This window comes from Nelumbo nucifera, chromosome 3 (genome assembly GCF_055504915.1).
Source record: "Nelumbo nucifera cultivar China Antique chromosome 3, China Antique-T2T, whole genome shotgun sequence".
Taxonomy (NCBI): Eukaryota; Viridiplantae; Streptophyta; class Magnoliopsida; order Proteales; family Nelumbonaceae; genus Nelumbo; species Nelumbo nucifera.
This window is the reverse complement of record NC_142651.1, coordinates 16,761,245-16,778,893: the sequence shown is the minus strand read 5'-3', so window position 1 is coordinate 16,778,893 and position 17,649 is coordinate 16,761,245. Positions and strand designations below refer to the sequence as shown.

At 38.4% G+C, this 17,649-nt stretch overlaps 2 protein-coding genes across 10 annotated transcripts; one reads left to right on the top strand and one right to left on the bottom strand.

The window, feature by feature from the left end:
* Positions 1 to 3,147: 3,147 nt before the first annotated feature.
* On the bottom strand, positions 3,148 to 12,104 carry LOC104598679 (protein FAR1-RELATED SEQUENCE 5-like). Of its 9 annotated transcripts, none has more exons than XM_088899516.1 (6): positions 11,636 to 11,935; positions 8,669 to 10,840; positions 8,474 to 8,572; positions 8,325 to 8,392; positions 5,222 to 5,287; positions 3,589 to 4,154 (listed from the first exon to the last, which is right to left on the bottom strand). In XM_088899516.1, exons 1-4 carry the CDS (start codon positions 11,675 to 11,677, stop codon positions 8,327 to 8,329), a joined length of 2,379 nt encoding a protein of 792 aa, XP_088755642.1. In that variant the 5' UTR covers positions 11,678 to 11,935; the 3' UTR covers positions 3,589 to 4,154; positions 5,222 to 5,287; positions 8,325 to 8,326. The 9 variants fall into 9 exon arrangements, with proteins under 9 accessions (XP_010259169.1, XP_088755640.1, XP_088755642.1 ...); XM_010260887.2 differs by having other exon boundaries at positions 8,325 to 8,398; positions 11,636 to 11,934; XM_010260867.3 differs by lacking the exon at positions 3,589 to 4,154 and adding an exon at positions 3,148 to 3,510 and having other exon boundaries at positions 8,325 to 8,398; positions 8,474 to 10,840; positions 11,636 to 11,933.
* Positions 12,105 to 16,703: 4,599 nt separating this feature from the next.
* Positions 16,704 to 17,397, top strand: LOC104603073 (vicilin-like antimicrobial peptides 2-2). Its single transcript, XM_010267012.1, has 2 exons — positions 16,704 to 17,076; positions 17,162 to 17,397. Exons 1-2 carry the CDS (start codon positions 16,704 to 16,706, stop codon positions 17,395 to 17,397), a joined length of 609 nt encoding a protein of 202 aa, XP_010265314.1.
* The last annotated feature ends 252 nt before the right edge of the window (positions 17,398 to 17,649 follow it).

Sequence of the window (17,649 nt, the reverse complement as noted above, 5' to 3'; positions counted from 1 at the left end):
AACTCAGAGGATGGTGGAGCTCCCTGGTGTAGCGCAACCCGACTACCCTCTGCGTGAGGTGATTTTCTCTCCTTTGTAGACGACGAGAGCTGAGGGACCTGCGGGAACTGAATCAGAGGACCCGGGGGTATTTTCCCGGCGGGGACTCTCCGATGCCTAAGTTAGCATTCTGATTACAGAGGGCTTGGAGAGAAATGAGAGAGCTAGAGAGCGGGGGTTACCATACTTTTTTCTCCCCTCTGGCTTTGGGGGTCGGAGTCCTTATATAGTGGTGCCCTCGCGGGTTAGGTGGGTGAAAAGCCTTCAAATGGTAAGACGTCATATCCCGTCAGAACCGGGGTACGGTGATGAACTCCTCGAGGTTGTCAGGCTGGCGCTTGTGCCAGGCGGCCAGGTTGGCGCCTGGGCCAGGTTGTCAGGTCAGCGCCTGTCAGTTGGCGGGTCGGTGTCCGGGCCAGGTTGCCAGGCCGGCGCCTGTGTCTGTCGGCGGGTCGGTGTCCGGGCCAGGTTGCCAGGTCGGCGCCTGTGTTAGCCGGCGGGTCGGTGTCCGGGCCAGGTTGCCAGGCCGGCGCCTGTGTCCGGGTCAGGTTGTCAGGTCGGCGCCTGTGTCCGGGCCAGATTGCCAGGTTGGCGCCTGTGTCCAGGCCAGGTCACTCAGGCCGCGCACAGGTCGCGCGTTGGCCGTGCCAGGCCGCGTGCAGGCTGCCCGTGGGCCACGTGCAGGTCGCGCCAGGCCAGCCAGACCGGTGCCCGGGGGGGAGACCAACTTGGTAAGTTGTTGCCTGGGTGCTTGCCTAGTTGTCACGAGGTGCCACGTGTCGCAATTTCACTGGAGGGCCAAATCTGCCCTTATCATTAATGATAATGTCAATTGTCAAAAACAATAGGGATACTTATTTTTTGGTAAAAAACAGTAGGGGTTCTTTAAACAATATATAATCAGTAAGGATAGAGTTAATCAATTAGCTAAACCATAAAAGTAGTTAAGAAATTTGTCTTTCAAATTATGCAATTGACTGTTATTCTAGAAAAATTGTAATCTTTGGTATAAATATAATGGGTTCTTTGAAGTATTCACAAAGCTTCCCAATTTCCTATCATTCGGTTCGGCATCTTGAAATTGAGGGAAGATATTGGAAAGGAGCTTCTTGTATCGTTTCACGGGTGGTCTGGATTAAGGATGCAAATGGATTAGATCATAGTAGATATCTGAGATCTAGTCCAATTCGAAGATCTAATCGGATCTCACAAATGTTGATTCAAATATGAATCCGTTAAGGATGTTAGATATCTGAGATTCTGAATATGATCTGATCTGATCTGATTCGAATTATGAAAAATTTAATAATTATTAAAAGAAAAAACAAAACATAAAAGTTTATATAAACAAAAATAAAAATATAAGTATTTTTTCAACTATTTTCACCATATATATTAATATATACATGTATTTTCATAAAAAAAAACATTACAAAAGATGCAATATAAACATATTTATAAATAAATATATTAATATATACATATCTTTTTTATAAGTAAATATGTTTGTAAATGCATACACACACATATATAGGTTGGATCAAATAGGGATGATCCAAATTCAATCCGATTTTTCAATCGGATTTGATTATATATGATCCAAAAAATCGAACAAAGGGTTATTCAAATCGAACAAAAATAGGATCGGATCATGATCCAGTCCATTTGCATCCCTACCTTGCTTGCATAAACAAAGGTTGTCGCAGGCTTGAGAACAACTTTCTTTTCTTTTTTTTTTTTTTTGAATGCCTGAAGGCTAATCTCAACAATTAAGTTTCAATTACATCAATAGATAATGTAGATACAAGGAAATCAGGAACTAAAGACCAAGGTTTTTAAAACTGAACCAGTCAAGGGTCTGGTTCCCAGGTCGAATGGTTTGACCGTTCGAACCAAACGGATGGGCCGTTCTTACATAAAAAAATAAATAAATAACGGCCAAACTGTTGGACAGTTCAAACGGTTCGAATGCCCGGGTTAGTGCTGACCAAATTAACGGTTTTTAGAAAATAACGATTCTGGGATAAAACAGAACCAATCACCTGACCTGTTCCCGGTTTTTCCAATCCGGTCCTGTTTTGAAAACTTGGCCATGTTTGAGTACCCAAGCAAGATAAGGCAAACTTGGCCACCTTGTATAACAGTTCTAGATAGAAAAAGTAATTAATAAGTGAGGAAGGTGATTTAAAAAACTCTTGCAACTTGATGAGTGAAGAAACACTCCAAGGAGGGGAAGAAATGTCCTCCAACAAAAGTTGAATAATGAGCTTTGCATCACCTTCCAAAATAACAGGATTAAGTCCCAAAGGATCAGCAAATGGAATGTTTTCCAGTAACGCAGTAGCTTCTAATCTTCTATAGTTATTGCTAATGAATGAAGAGGGATCGCTCGAGCAAAAGGAAAACGTCCATGGTCATCCCTAATAGCAATACCAACTCCCGATTTTACAGTAAAGGTGGCACCATTAAAATTAATTTGACAACCCTAAGTGGAGGTTTCAGCCATCGACGATGAAAATAGGTGCATCCGGTAACTGTGGATTAAATGGTCATTATGAATTTTTTAATTTTTTGCTGGGGAATTATGGGAGTTGATATCCATAATATAGTATCTCCAGTAGGCATTAGCTTTCTGTAAAGGACAGTTGAAGCAAGGTTTAAAATATCGATACGTCCAACACGCTGATAGGGATATATTGGACAATATAAATAGTGTTTTTTAAACTTTTTTTTTATTTTTATTTTCAAAACTGGTTCAGGGAACTGGTTTAAGACCGGTCAGAAACCCGATACACCCCCTTTAGGGACGTATTGGGAAGTCACCAGCACGATAAGTGGCCGATTCGTATTGATACTTTGAACCTTGAGTTGAAGAAAAGGCGAATAGCCGTTTCATATCCATCAGCACAACGTGGGCAGGACAGACGGGTCTTAGGGTCTATATGAGGCAAAGCTTTTTTTAAGACGCACCCTGGTTGGCAAAGCATTATATGCAACAGGCGCCAAATAAATTTGATTTGATACTCCAAAGATCAGTCCAAGAGACTGAATCAGTGATATTCTGAGTCATGGAATGTGAAGGCTGTGAATCAATTAAGAGGCGATAGAAATCTAAACTCCTTTTTACCGAATGTAGAAAACAAATTTACAGCAAAATACCAAAATACTAGAACTAGACAATAAAGCAATCAAAATGAATATCAATTTCCGAGGAATTTCTTTGAACAAGAATTGATTCAAAATGAATTTATATCATCAAAACCTTTATACTTTGGACGTCCTCTTCAATAAACCAATCTCTCAGGTCTCATCCATCGGACAAAGAGAGCTTGCCGCAGATGGGTACAACTACAACCCACCTTGACATCATCCCCATTTTAACAGTCACATGTATCTTGCGAGTTGGTCAATTTCTCATGTTTTACTGCCTCTGTAACTGCTCATCGATACAATGCACTTCCCTCAATTTCCCTTAACAATGTCCGGCAAAGTTTTAATCAATACACCAATAACAATAAAAATATAGAAATACTTGCATACATAGAACTATTTTGCTCTTAAACTCTAAAACTATCATAATTTATTAATTTATCAGGTACCTCTTGTGAAACCAGACAGGAACTGTTTCCTGAAAACACCTATCTCATTATTTCTCAGATCCTTAATGGGTCCATACCTTAATTACTGACTCAATACCAACTGACACTCTTGTCCTTGACCCAAGAAAAAAAAAAAAAAGGTTTTATGCCATTTGACAAATTTCGATCAAGGGTTGTTACTTCTACTCTTGAATAAACTCCTGACGCAAGAGTTAGGCCCCTAATCACTAGGAAGATCAGTTAATCACTATGGTCTATATGGCCCAAAACCAGAAATGCTTACAAATGAGACTACTCATCCAAGAGAGGAGGAGGAGGAGGAGAAGGAAAGATCTGACAAAGAAACTCGTAATTGATTAGTGGCCCTGTTATTAGCAAAAGGTGCTGCCCAAGAAGAACCTCAAGGACAAAACTAAAGCAGCTTCTCCATTTTCCAATTATCAATATCTCTGCACTATTGACCCCTGAAATAGGAATAATTCTTCCCCTTTTAAACAGCTGCATTGCTGAAGATTGCTGCAAATATAGAGATACAGACACTTAAGTGCCAAATTACATGACCAAAGTGAATGGATTACAGAATATTTGTATTTCTTTGAAAATAAATAAAAAGAAAATTTACTAATATAGAAGAAAAAGGTTATAAATTTTCTGTCTATACACAAAATTTGTATAGACAGAACTTCTCCAAGACTGGTATACAAGATTCAGGGACCTGCCACTCCATGTAGCAAGATGGGTTCAGTCAAAATAACTATCCAAGCCATCACTTTTTCTAATCATGAGAAAATTTAGAGGGTTAACTTCAGAGAAAGATTGACTGGGTGGTTAAAATCATGCTTTCCTCTTATTTTATGAACTATGAACTAAAGTCAGAGTGTCAGGACCTAGTTGTGCGGTCCTGACTAACCCTAAGCTCAAATGTACCACATGCACAACATATAGCACAATGTTTGAGAATATAGGAACTCCACTTTTTATCAAAAATTCCAAACAGTTTGAGGATGTGCAACCAAAATTTTCCTTTGCTCTCTGGAATGAATTACTAAATAAAAAGATTGCAAAAAGAAAAAAAAAAAAACATAAAAGGGAACAATATGAAGGTCAAGGAGTTGATGATAGATAACAAAGGAAAAAGTTAAGTGATGACACAAATTCTAACCTGTGGAGACTAGTGCTATGATCCAATGAAAAGAATAAAAGAGAAAGTGAGCAGGGTTCATCATTTGAAACATCCCACCAACAAGATCTCGTATAGAAAGAAAACAACCAATTGAATTTCATAATCATGTCGTGCATACTCTTCCCCAGACTGGTAGAGCTTAACTACACAAAACAGACTGGGGAAGAGTATGCATTAGATGGTTACATTCGGTGTTTTTGCATCAATGCGCTGAACATAAAAGAAATCTCTTCAGCAGGGCCCTGTATATAGGTACGACTATGCTCATATCTATGGCCTAGAAGATCTAAAAGACAAAGCTCAGCAATGGAAACAAACCAATTATAAAGGATGCTGACAAGGTTTCACAATAATGGAAACAAACCCAATATATTTGACTAAAGGGAATTTTTTCCCTCACCTCATAATTCTGTACAATATTTGCAGGTGTAAAATGAATTTCATTGTTGAAAAAGTCATATGGAATCTGCAAAGAGTCAAAGACGAACATCATACGAGTGTATCAAAGGTTTCCTTAATTGCTCAACTTAAAAGTTTGATATACACAAGGTACTATTGTCAAAACAATATAAACATATGCTTTTATCATTTTATTACCAAAGGGCATTGGCATTAAGAGGAATATCCAACAAGAAAAAACCCAAGCAAAAAAAAAAAAAAAACTACGCTGTGTTTAGATTTGTGGGGTAGAAGCAAAAACCATTGCAAACCTTCATAATTAGCAGAAATAAAACTACTAGCCTCCGCCACGGAAATTAGTGTGCACTGAAAGAAAAAGGAAAAAAAAAAAAGGCATGCCTAGAAACAGGCGCAATATAAACATGAGAATTTATAGTGGATTCCATGTTTCCATTTCCATCTCGTGTATCCATTTCATTTGCGGTCCAAACAGACTGAGCTATTCATCAATAATTAGGAAAATAAAAACGAGAAGTTTAAATCAGTGCAATTATAAAATGCATTTCATAAGATATCAATGCTGAAATCAAAGTAATGGCAACAGATTGATCACTACATAAATGGACCCAAATAGTTGAAAATCAATCATCTCTCAAAAAGGAGAGACGTGGCAATAGTTTTTTTTTTGGATAAATAACTGAAATTTCACTAATCAAAAACAAATAAAATAGTGCAACATCCACAACCAAGTTGCCCAATCAGGCAACAAGCCACTGAAAACAGAAATAGAAAACAAATTTACAAATTAATTCCCAGCCCAGGACAAGCCCAAATAAGTTGATCTCTAACAGTCCTGTTTCTACTAATCAATCTGCCAAGGCATTGGCTAGGAACCAAGTTGAACAAGCTGTTTAAACTGTTCCTAAGGATCCAAGCCTTTCTTATCAAAGCTCTGAAGGTCCATGGGATCTCCCCTTGCTTCTTCATCCAAAGAATAATAGCTTGACCCACAGGATGTGAAAAGCTGAGACTGAGTAGAATATTGCCATTATGATCCTTCACAACACCTCCCACACCAGATTGGCCCAGATACCCAAACTACAGCCACCAAAGTTGAATTTTAATCTACCTGCCTCCAGGGCAATCCACTCAACCAACCTTTACTGCTTGCTGATTTGAAAATCAGCAATAATATGCCAGCCTTTCAGGAAATCATTCATGATAACAGACTGGAAAATTAATGTTCAAGGTTCAATAGGCTATTCAGATCATAATTAACTCTATCAGGCACTCTGCATCCAGATTTTTGTCTTTGAAAATTCTGCCATTTCTTCCATGTCATAAACCCAATAAAAATAGTTGCCCTAGAACACTGCAAAAAGATCTTCTTCCTTTATGTATTGCAAGGCCAAATATTTGAGATGAACAAACCCATAATCTCTGATGGAGCCGGTGATTTAAAAGGCATGCCTAGCCACACAGATGAGGTGCATTTTAGGGTATGCGCCTTGCCTAGGTCCCAGGCACAGCATTTTCAAAAGGCACGTGCCTGGTGCACCTGGGCATGCGTCTAGGGCACCTAGTGCTTCAACCCAGGCATGCACCTTTTGAAAATTTGTGCATTTTTTCCTGTTCTTTTTGTGCTTCCATATCAAGGTCTTAAATTCTTAATCCTTATAAAAAGGGTTTTATAACTTTAAGTGTCTTTTAAAAATATCTTTTATTAGAATGAATGAATGAGAAACATAAAAAAACGCCACATTTGCTGCTAATGAAAGATACTTAAGTATCTTTGTTAATGTTGCTCATTCATTCATCCTAATAAAAGATATTTTCAGAAGACCCTTAAAGTTAAAAAAAGCCTTTTTTATAGGGATTAAGAATTTAAGACCCTGATATGGACTTGTTTGAGCTTGCCTCAAGGGGCTTGGTACAAAGGCAACTCATAGAATCAGGAATGCATAATGTTTAACATAACTAGCTATTTGAAGTAATGCAATTGGGAAAAAAATAAAGAAATTAAGAGTTTACATGCTTGAATATGTTTTATATGTTATGCTTGATCTTATCTTTAAATTTTCATTTTAAATATGTTTTACATATTATGTTTATGTATTTTAATTTGAGATAATAGGATTTTTTAAACATTTATTTTAAATTTTAAGTACACATTTTTAATTAATACCGTGTTTAATATTTTACAGTTTTTGAATTTTTAGCATTTTTTGCACCTTGCTTCTAAAAGGCATGTGTGTCGCGCCTCGAGCGCAAAATGGCCCTTGCACTTTTAAAACAGGGGACAGAGCCACCCAACTAATGCCTACCAAAGAGCTGAAATGGTTCCAAATCTTGGCTGCATACTGACAGTGTAAGAGAAGTTCTTTCCAACAGGCAAGCAAAAATAAAAGGCCATGATGGAGAAAGACAGAAACCACCTGACATTTGTAAATATTTCATTGCGCAGCACTAGAAGAAGAAAACAAAGCTATGAAGAATGAACAAGTAAAAAACAGAGATCATATATGTATTTCTAGTTCTGACTCCAAAAATTCCATGAGGCTATGTTTGGTAAAAGTGCAAATGCAGAACCAAAGCAAACTTGCACTACGGTTCAGTTTTGCAGGCATTTGGTAAGAATACATTTTTGCACTAAAAATGAAAGTAAATTTGTCTTTTCAACTGTTCTTGCACTCAAAGTTGGTCAATGTAAAATAAGTTGGCTCCAGCCTTGAGATTCATGTTTGCATGCATCAAAACCAAACAAGACTTCGTAAATTTATGAGTGCAAAAATGAACCAGGTTTGCATCCTTCTATTTGAACAAGTTTGCATTCACATCAGTGCATTCACTTTTTGCACTCTTACCAAACACATAAAACACTGAAAAAATGAGAGGACAAAAATCACCATGCAACCAATGACAAATTCCAGGCCCAAATAAATAGCAATGAGAACAAATAAAGGTATGCAGAAGCTGATCTAAGCACCAATTCGCCAACATCGCCATCATGTAGCCATTAACTCCCTAACCATAGAATACTATATCGTTGGCTTATATGCATCAATGATGACAAACAAAAGAGACCCAAGCAACAAACAAGTTACCTTTAACTTTGAGGAACATTGTCTTGTGCTCCACATGGACTGACCATGGACACCAAGTTTCGATTTTGCTGACCCTATGAAAGAGAATATAAATGACAGGGGCTTTATGCAGTTCAATACAAAGCTTGACTTTAAAGTAAGGTTCTTACCAGAATAGTATTTGTCCCTGGATCCTTTAACCACAAACAAGTATGACTGTCATGCCCAGGACACTCACATTTGGTGCATGTACTAATTCTGCTTGCTGACTGCTCTAATACAGATTTGGGTCTGTTATTACTGGTACGAGATTCATTCCTAATCTTCTCAGTATCTATTGCAGTTATTTGGATTGAACCATGTACCTGACTCCCAGTTGTGTTGTTCCCTTCCTGGTAACTTGCTGTGTCCATGGTTTCAATTTTGGAGGCATTAGCAGCATTTTTCTTTGCATCAAGAATTTTATACCTAGCCTCCTGTAAAGCACTCAATGCTACCCTAAAACTATGGTCAGATGCAACTCCTTCCTCTGCACATTTAATGGCCTCTTGATATAAAATACTGTATTGCAAGTTCTTGGCCTTTTGAGAGTGAGCTTGCATCTCAACAGAAGGCAACATACCCAATCCAACCTCATCTTTGGCACTTCTTGTCCATCGCTTCAGGATATAATGTGCTGGAAGCATAAACACATTTGTTGCTTTGAACACTGCAAGTACATGTCTACAGATGATGCCTTCAGACTCAAACATCTTGCAACTACAACTAGCTCTTTGATCAGAGACATTGAATGCAACGGAATATATCTTATGTTCTTCATCAAATCTTGCTACCCCATATATGCTGGTTTCACCATCCTCCCCACTTTTTTTCACAGCAAGGACAAGAGATTCAAAAATTTCTTCCTGGAATATTGAGAATATTTTTCTTGTATAAATTTCTGCTGCTTGTTTTTCTATAGGCAGTGGAGTCTTTAAAACAGGTTTAGTGTAGAAGGTGTCAAATTCTGCCCTTGCTTCCTTTTCAAACCGATCATCCAATGCCTTCTCATACTGTTCTGCAAAATCTTGTAAAGTAGTTCTTGCATTTACATATCCATCAAAAAGTGAGTTTACATTTCCACTCCGTTGACTTGCAGACATCCCTGCAAAGAATGCATTTCGCAAATAAGTTGGGACCCACTCTTTGCGATCAAAATATAATGACTGAAGCCACTCATTTCCCCTAAGATTATACTTATCAAGCAGTGAATCCCAAGCTAATTCAAACTCTTCAGTCATCTCACTTTTGTTGATGCACTTCTCAAATTCCAATTGGAATGTCTTTGGAAGTGTACTATATATATGCCCCAATTCCTTTGGCATTTTGCTTAGGATGTGCCATTTGCAATATCTGTGGCACGACTCTGGGAAGACTCTTGCAACAGCATTCTTTATAGCCAAATCATGATCAGTTATTATCAAGTCTGGTTGGCGTCCAGACATTGCTTCAAGCCAGGTTTTGAAAAGCCAAACAAATGTGGATTCCGTTTCATCTGCAAGCAATGCACAACCAAACAATACTGATTGTTTGTGATGATTTACCCCAGTGAATGGAGCAAATGGCATTTTATACTGATTCACTTGATAAGTTGTGTCAAAGGCAACCACATCAGAAAAGCAGTTATAGGCAATCCTTGATCTTGTATCAACCCAAAAGACACTGCTTAGACGATCTTCTTCATCAACCTGTATAGCATAAAAGAAGGCAGGATCATTCATTTGCATAATCTTGAAAAAACCAAGTAAACTTTGAGCATCCATCCCAAAGGTGCTAAGCCGTCCCTTTCCAATATAATTATTATGATCGGGTGCAGCAAATCCCATCTTACTAAACCCACCACAATCTTCAGAAAAGACATTAAGAGTACTGCTACTACCCATCAAGGGAGATCCTAGAGTATCAATCAAACTTTTCTTTGGATCATAATCCTGCCGATGAGATCGAAGGAAATGCCGCATTGCTGGAGTAACCAATTCATGATTATGGTTTTTCTCCAATTTTGCTACATACCATTTTCCACTGTCTCGTCTCCTCACAGTCATCAGTGCCTTGCAACCCTCCCTTGTGATTGGTCGGGCCCTCCTCTTTTTCGTGTCATCACTAGAATCTATTTTTCTCACACGTTTCTCACGGCGATAACCTTCTTTAGAACAACAAAATTCTCGAGATATAATAGAATTGTCTTTCTTTGAACGATAGTATGAATTCACACGAATGCTAAAGCCCATCTGCTTAGCATATGCATTGTAGAAGTTTCTAGCATCCTCTTCAGAAGCAAACTCCATATCCAGAGTTGGTTCTATAATCCCACCAACGAGACATTTAGATAATTCGATGTTTATGGAATCTTCTTTCTTTGCATCATCCAGAACCATAGGAACTTCAACATCCTCCACAACACAGCACTCTTCACCTTCATCCTCCAAAGTCACGAATGCATCCACCAACTCTTTACCTTGACCGACAGGCTCTTCTTCCATGTTATTTTGTTTTTCCTGTAAGAATGTCAAAAGGAAGATTGAAGAATCTTAAATATATCATAGCATATATGTATTAATTCTCGCAATAAAATGAAGTAACCAAGCACAAGAATACATGACTAGCATATTGAGAGTTTACTGCACTCTACCAAAATCGTGGTAAAAAACAAATAAAGTAGTTCCTTTTCTTCCAAAATGGTTGGGAGGATTACTGAAACGACATCATTGGATAATTTACCAGATTTTATTTGCGAAGTACAACAAAAAAGGAAACGGCCTTGCTTACACACACGCGCGCGCACACACACAAAGCGCAACAAGAGATTAATAATCGAGTACAAACCTATATTTTAATTCAAAAATGAGTTGATTAGTTGATGAGTACCTATGAGTAGAAAACTGACTGTTGAATGAAAGAAATAAGAAACTGAATCCATTTCTTGTCTCTCCTTCTGAAACAGCTAACAGGGTATCGTCTCAAAGGGGTAATTCAGTATGTTATCTTTTTTACTTAAGCGTGGCACACAGAACAAAAGAAAGAATTTTACTGCCTTTAATAAGTCGGAGCTTAAAGTAACAACTGCTTCACAGTGCGCAAAACCCAGAAAAGAAAATTCTGAAACAATTTGCTAGGGGATATCTGAAATGTCGCAATGTTTTGTACCAATGCCGCAATTCAATCCATCACAAAATGTTGATCAAATGACGATTAGAAAAAAAAAAAAAGAACATTTTAGCTTTACGTAAAACTTCTTTTGGATACAAAATGATGGGAAAAGAAAATATTGTCAATTAATAACATTATCATACCAATGCAGTCCAGAACACTACCATTCCTGATGATTTCTCCATAAATCATTTCAGCCTCGAGGGAGTTCATGCCACCACTGAACTGTATCACATTACCTCCCCATCACCCCCCCCCCCAAAAAAAAAAGTCTGAAAAAAATAAACTTTTATCCATTTGAACGATAGAAAATCAAGCAAAAGATGATAAATTTAAATTTAAGAAAGGACCAATGTGGGTTCTAGTACTGAAATGAAGATGGTGGAAACCCTAAAATTATGGGGTTCTTCCTGTCGACGGGAAACGTCAAACCAGAGAAAAGATTTCAGACAGGTACCTCCTTTTCTTCTCCTCGTCCTTGCAAGCAGTAGTCAGCCTGTGTAAGTGTGTAGGAGAGAGAGAGAGGGGGGGGATTGGAGACGGAGAGGATGAACAAGAAGACGAGGACGATGAGAGGATAGAGAGGAAGCTGTCCTCTTCCCACAGAGCCAAAATACAAAACAGACTCTAGCCGTTCGATGTCTCGGGACAATATTTTCAGTAAAATCCAACGGTCGAATTTATATTCCTAGATAGTATGTAAGATCTATAAGAATATGGACCATATCCTGTAGATAATATAAAATAGCAAGGATTTACGATACTGTACGTATATGAGAAACCAGAAAGAGACTGTTTTTAATTTTTACAATCAAACGGAGTCCGTCCGAAAGTCCGATGTTCGATCCGATTATTTTGGACTTGGGTCTTCCTTTCACACAAACGAATTGGGCTCAATTAAATTTTATGTAATGCTTATATATCTTTACCAAAACAATAAGTATATATATTATACAAATATTGTATATTATAATATAAATATGTAAAATTAATTATATACATATATATTGATAATACCCTTGAATTGTTTGATGAAATATAATATCCATGATCAATAAAGTTTATAATTGATAAACTAATTAATATTACTATGTGTAATCTTTGTACAAGTGAAAGACAATTGTTTTTTCTTTTTTTTTTATTATAATCTTTTGGCTTTTTTTATTTTAAAATTAATGGATTGGACGAGGATTAGCTCCAAAAATCCAATAGGATTCCAATCCAATATGAGATCCTTTATATAGAGTTGCAAGTTGAAACGCATGGGCTTGAGGCCCATCCTAATTCAACCTGAACTATTAACCCTAACCATGACCCAATCCAAAACTTTCGGGGTGGGTAGTAGCTTAGTAGGCTGATTTAAGTTGATCCAACTTTTCTAACTTATGCATATATAGATGGATGTATGTGTAATATGTATGCAATTATGCATCAATAAATATATATACATTCATACATATATACATACATGTATGTATCAAGTTAAGTTAATGAAAGCTTCAACCCTAATTCAACCTGAATTTAAATAGATTTTATACTTTTTAATCCGAATTTCAACCCAATCTAATCTGTTTGGATTGGGTTCAGGCTTGGGTTAACCTGCTCAAGTTGCGGTCTTAGGCTTCACGATTATGGATTGAATTTAGCATGCAGTTTCTAATAATTCAATCCGGATTATTTGACCGGATTTGGTCCTATTGAATCCAGTCCAAATACGAATCTATTATAAATGGATGAGGTCCAATCCAATCCAATGAATATGTTGGACCATTTTAGATCGATCCAATCTATTGTCTGAAACATCTTATGTGTTCAAATTGGTTTTAATTAATATTTGTTCCAATCAACACCTGGTCCCTTAACACCTGTATTCCTATCTTCTATCAATAGATCGGATATTGGTTTAATCTTATCCAATCCAATGTAACTTCATTATAAATAGACGAGGTCCAATCCAATAAATACTACCATTAAACCGGCTTAGTCCAATTCGATATGATTTATTAGTGTTCATCCAACCCGTCCAATTTGATATTGGTGGACTCAAACCAAAACCAGTCCAGTGACACCTCACAACCCTGGCGTTGGCAAGATTCAGTTCTAAATCTCTGCTATAATCAATGGAGACATTACCAACCAACCAACCAGTCAATTTGACATTTCGCGCACACCCCTGACATTTTTAATTCCCACTTATTTACTTAACACTGTAGCATGATAATAGCACATATGAAACTCTTAACACCCGTTTCTACTCTCTTCCAACCATACATTTCGCGCACACTTAGCATGATAATACCAGTCAATTTGACATTTTAGCATGATCATAGAGCAATACACACCATACCATGGGAAATTCTCTGCCAACCCAAAAAAAATGGATGGTTTAGGATTCAGAAGAATGAATGAGTTTAACCAAGCCTTATTCTGTAAACAAATTTGCGATTATGGTCCAGTGAAAAAGGACTGTGGAGGGAGGCAATAAAGGCAAAATATATAAAAAATCAATCCATTTACTCCCTAAAAAAGAAATAAATGGATTCGGGATGGTGGAAAAATGTTCTATAACTATGGGATATCATAAAACCAAATACAGTATGGCAGGTCAAAAATGGGGCACAAGTGTTTATTTCAGATCCATGGGTTCCCTCTCTTATTAATGGCATCTCAAACATAAAACCCGAAACTGCCACTCTTGTAAGGAGTCTAAAGGTGAATGAAATCATCACTATGTCAGGAGAATGGGATAGTAGGAAAATTGAATCAATTTTTCAGGAGGAATGTCACAGTCAAATTCATCAGACCCTAATCTCCCATCAGTTAACCTTCTGATAAAATCATCTGGAAGAGTTCAAAATCGGGTGAGTATGAGGTTAAGACCGGCTATGATTTCTTGTCAAAACAGGCCTCATCTTCGGGATACCAATGGGATTGGAATCTCATATGGAAAAGTAAAATTCCTATGAGATTTCAAATATTCATGTGGAGGGCATGGTGGAATGGAATTCCCACTAAAGACAAATGGCGTGTTATCGCTGAAGATGAGAGAAAATGCTCTCTGTGCAAGACCAAAACAGAAACTTGACAACATGTATTTTTTGAGTGTCCTTATGCTCGAGCAGTATGGCTATCAGCAAATATGGGAATAAACCCAAAACTCATCAAAGGCAAGGAGCTCTATACAATTATACAGGAATGGATGCCTTCTAAACTAAGCTGCCTATGTAAAGAAGAAAAACAGGAATTCCTTGCAAAATTCTTTATAAATATTCAGATTAATATGGGATATGAGAAATGCAGCGGAGCACAAGAAGAAAATCATCAACCCAACATGTTTAATCAATCACACGTGCTAGTACATAGTCCCTAATGAAGCAATACAGTCAACCCACCCATCATTCATGCATTCCCACATCATCTTAGCCGCTCAATTCAAATTGTTTATCGACGGGTCTTTTAACCCTTCATTTGGCATGCCAGGAACAGGAGTTTGGATCATCACAGCAAATGATAAGGAGATCTTCTCAAGCAGTAGAAGGGTCACAGCAGCTATCCCCCTTCAAGCCAAATGGCGGGCCCTCTTACATGGCATTCAATATGCCATAAAGATGAAGAGAGTGGCTATATTTTTTGACTCAGAAAGCGTGGTAAATATTTTACACAAGCATAATATTTTACACCTCTTATCATTTTTTGATATAACTGAAATAGCCCATGTAAATAGAAGTATGAATAGGGCTGTTAGCACCCGATTTTTGCTCGGTATGTCGTTTGAGCCTCCAATTCACCTCAAACACTCGATCAGACCCATCCAACCTCTTCAAAACACCCAAAAACCCAAATTTCACCCTGAGAACCCTCAGATTGTAGGCCCCACCTATTGGATCCGGGAGAGGGGTGTCTAACCCCTTCTCTCTCCCATCTGAGACCTACCCGGACTGGTTTAGCCAGTGTTTTGGGCGTTGGAGTCGCTACAAAAAAAAAAAAAAAAACTCTTTCAAATTATTCCCGGAAGTCCCATCACCTTCATTAACTAAACTGATGGGTGACGACTCCATTTCCAGCCCAAGTGACAAAATGAGCCCGGTTTTTTCGACTCTCACAAGCGCATGAACTTGCTTGCAATGCTTGTAAATATAATATCGTAGTCGAATGTATGAATAGTAAGGGTAGCGTATGTAATGATTTGCTATAAGTAATTGAAGCTTTCTGAGGTTTACAAAAAAAAAAACACCCGTTTCTACTCAAAACAACTACAGTACCAAATACCACGAACACCACGTAAATTAATGAAATCTGCTTCTGTTCTGACTTTTTAAGTGAGAAAATTAATTACTTTGTTTTATTTAATTCAACAAAGTAGGGGTATTCAGTAAACGACTATGATATGAAAACCATATCGTATGGAAAATTCCTTGTAATGCCACATTTGCAGCAATTACTGAATTTACTAATTAATTATTTTATATTATAATTAAAATTTAAAATATTCAAAAAATATATGAATTTTTTTCCAACTCCTCCCCGTTAGCGAAATAGTTATACCCCTCAACGCAATTCAAAACAGGAGAATCCGTCCACCAAAGCTTTCTCTCTTTCAGTCATGGCGATCAAAGCCAAGCTTCCTTTGTGTTTCTTCCTCCTCTCTCTCTCTTCCATTTGTCGGCAGCTTTGTCACTGGCTTACCCACTGAAACCGCAAAGAGAAGGCAGCCGAGAGGAGGAGCAGCAGCAGTAGCGACATAAGAGTAACCCCTACTTCTTCGATGAGCAGAGATTCAACTCCCGATTTAAGCTTCTGAGTGGTCTAAATAACTACTGCTTGGCTGTCCTGGAAGCCGGACCTAACACTTTCCTGATCCCCCATCACCGGGATGCAGATGTTGTTGTCATCGTTGTTAAGGGGAAGGCAACAATCAACTTGGTGCACAATGATAACAGGGAATCCTACAATCTTGAGTGTGGAGATGTAGCTAGGATTCTTGTTGGAACGACGATCTACTTGGTGAACAGAGACGACAACGAAAACCTCTAGATAGTCACACTCTTTAGGATCATCTCAACTCCCGGCCACGTCTCGAAATTCTTTAGCGCCAGCAGCAAAGATGGAGAATCATTCTATACTGCATTTAGCAATGAAATCCTGGAAGCCACTCTAAATACTCCAAAAGACAAACTAAAGAGGATGTTGGGAGAGAAAAGGAAGGGAGTGATGAGGGAGGCGTCAAAGGAACAAATTAAGGCCATGAGCGAGCAGGCTTCTTCATCATCCGAGGGTGGGCGTCGGTGGAGCATACACAAAAGTGAGACGAGGGGCCCGTTCAACCTGTTGAAGAAACACCCCATCTATTCTAATAGCTATGGACAACTCTACAAGGCCCAACCTAACGACTACCAGCAGCTCAAAGACCTTAACGTCTCCGTCATATTTAGCAACATCAGCCAGGGAGCCGGGGCAATGCTAGTTCCCTTGTACAACATGAGGTCGACCAGGATAGCTTTTGTAGTGAAAGGGAGTGGATGGTGTGCCCACACATTTCCAGTCAGAACCAGAGAGGAAGAGAAGGAGAAGGTGGTGGGGTATAGTATGAGAAGACCAGAGAGGAAGAGAAGGAGAAGGTGATGGGGTATAGTATGAGAAGGTCAGTTCCCGTGTGTCTTCAAATACAGGTTTCATGATTCCACTGGAGCATGTGTTCACCGTCGTTGCTTCCGAGAAAGAGAATCTGCAGATAATTGTATTCGGGATAAATGCCCAGGATAACAAGAGGAACTTCATCGCTGGGAAAGAACACAGCGCGAGGAAACAGATGGACAAGGAGGTGAAGGAGCTGGCTTTTGACATGGGAGGAGTCGTTCTTTGTTCCTTGTCCCCTGAAGCAGAAGCAGCGCCACAAACACAATAATGGCGGATGACTGTTCTCCATCTTGGATTCCGCCAGTTTTTAGATAAACTGTAATTTGTAGGATGTAGGAGATAGACCTACTACTACTGTTGCTGCTACTTAGTACGTATTAGAGTCTGGCTAGAGTGAGTAAACATCAACTGTGATCCTTTTTGTAGAAAGAAAACAAATGAGCGAGAGCTTCTGCTTTCTAGTTTTGCTCACCACCTATGAAATAATAATGAAATGAAGGCTCTTTTTGGTAGTTCAAAA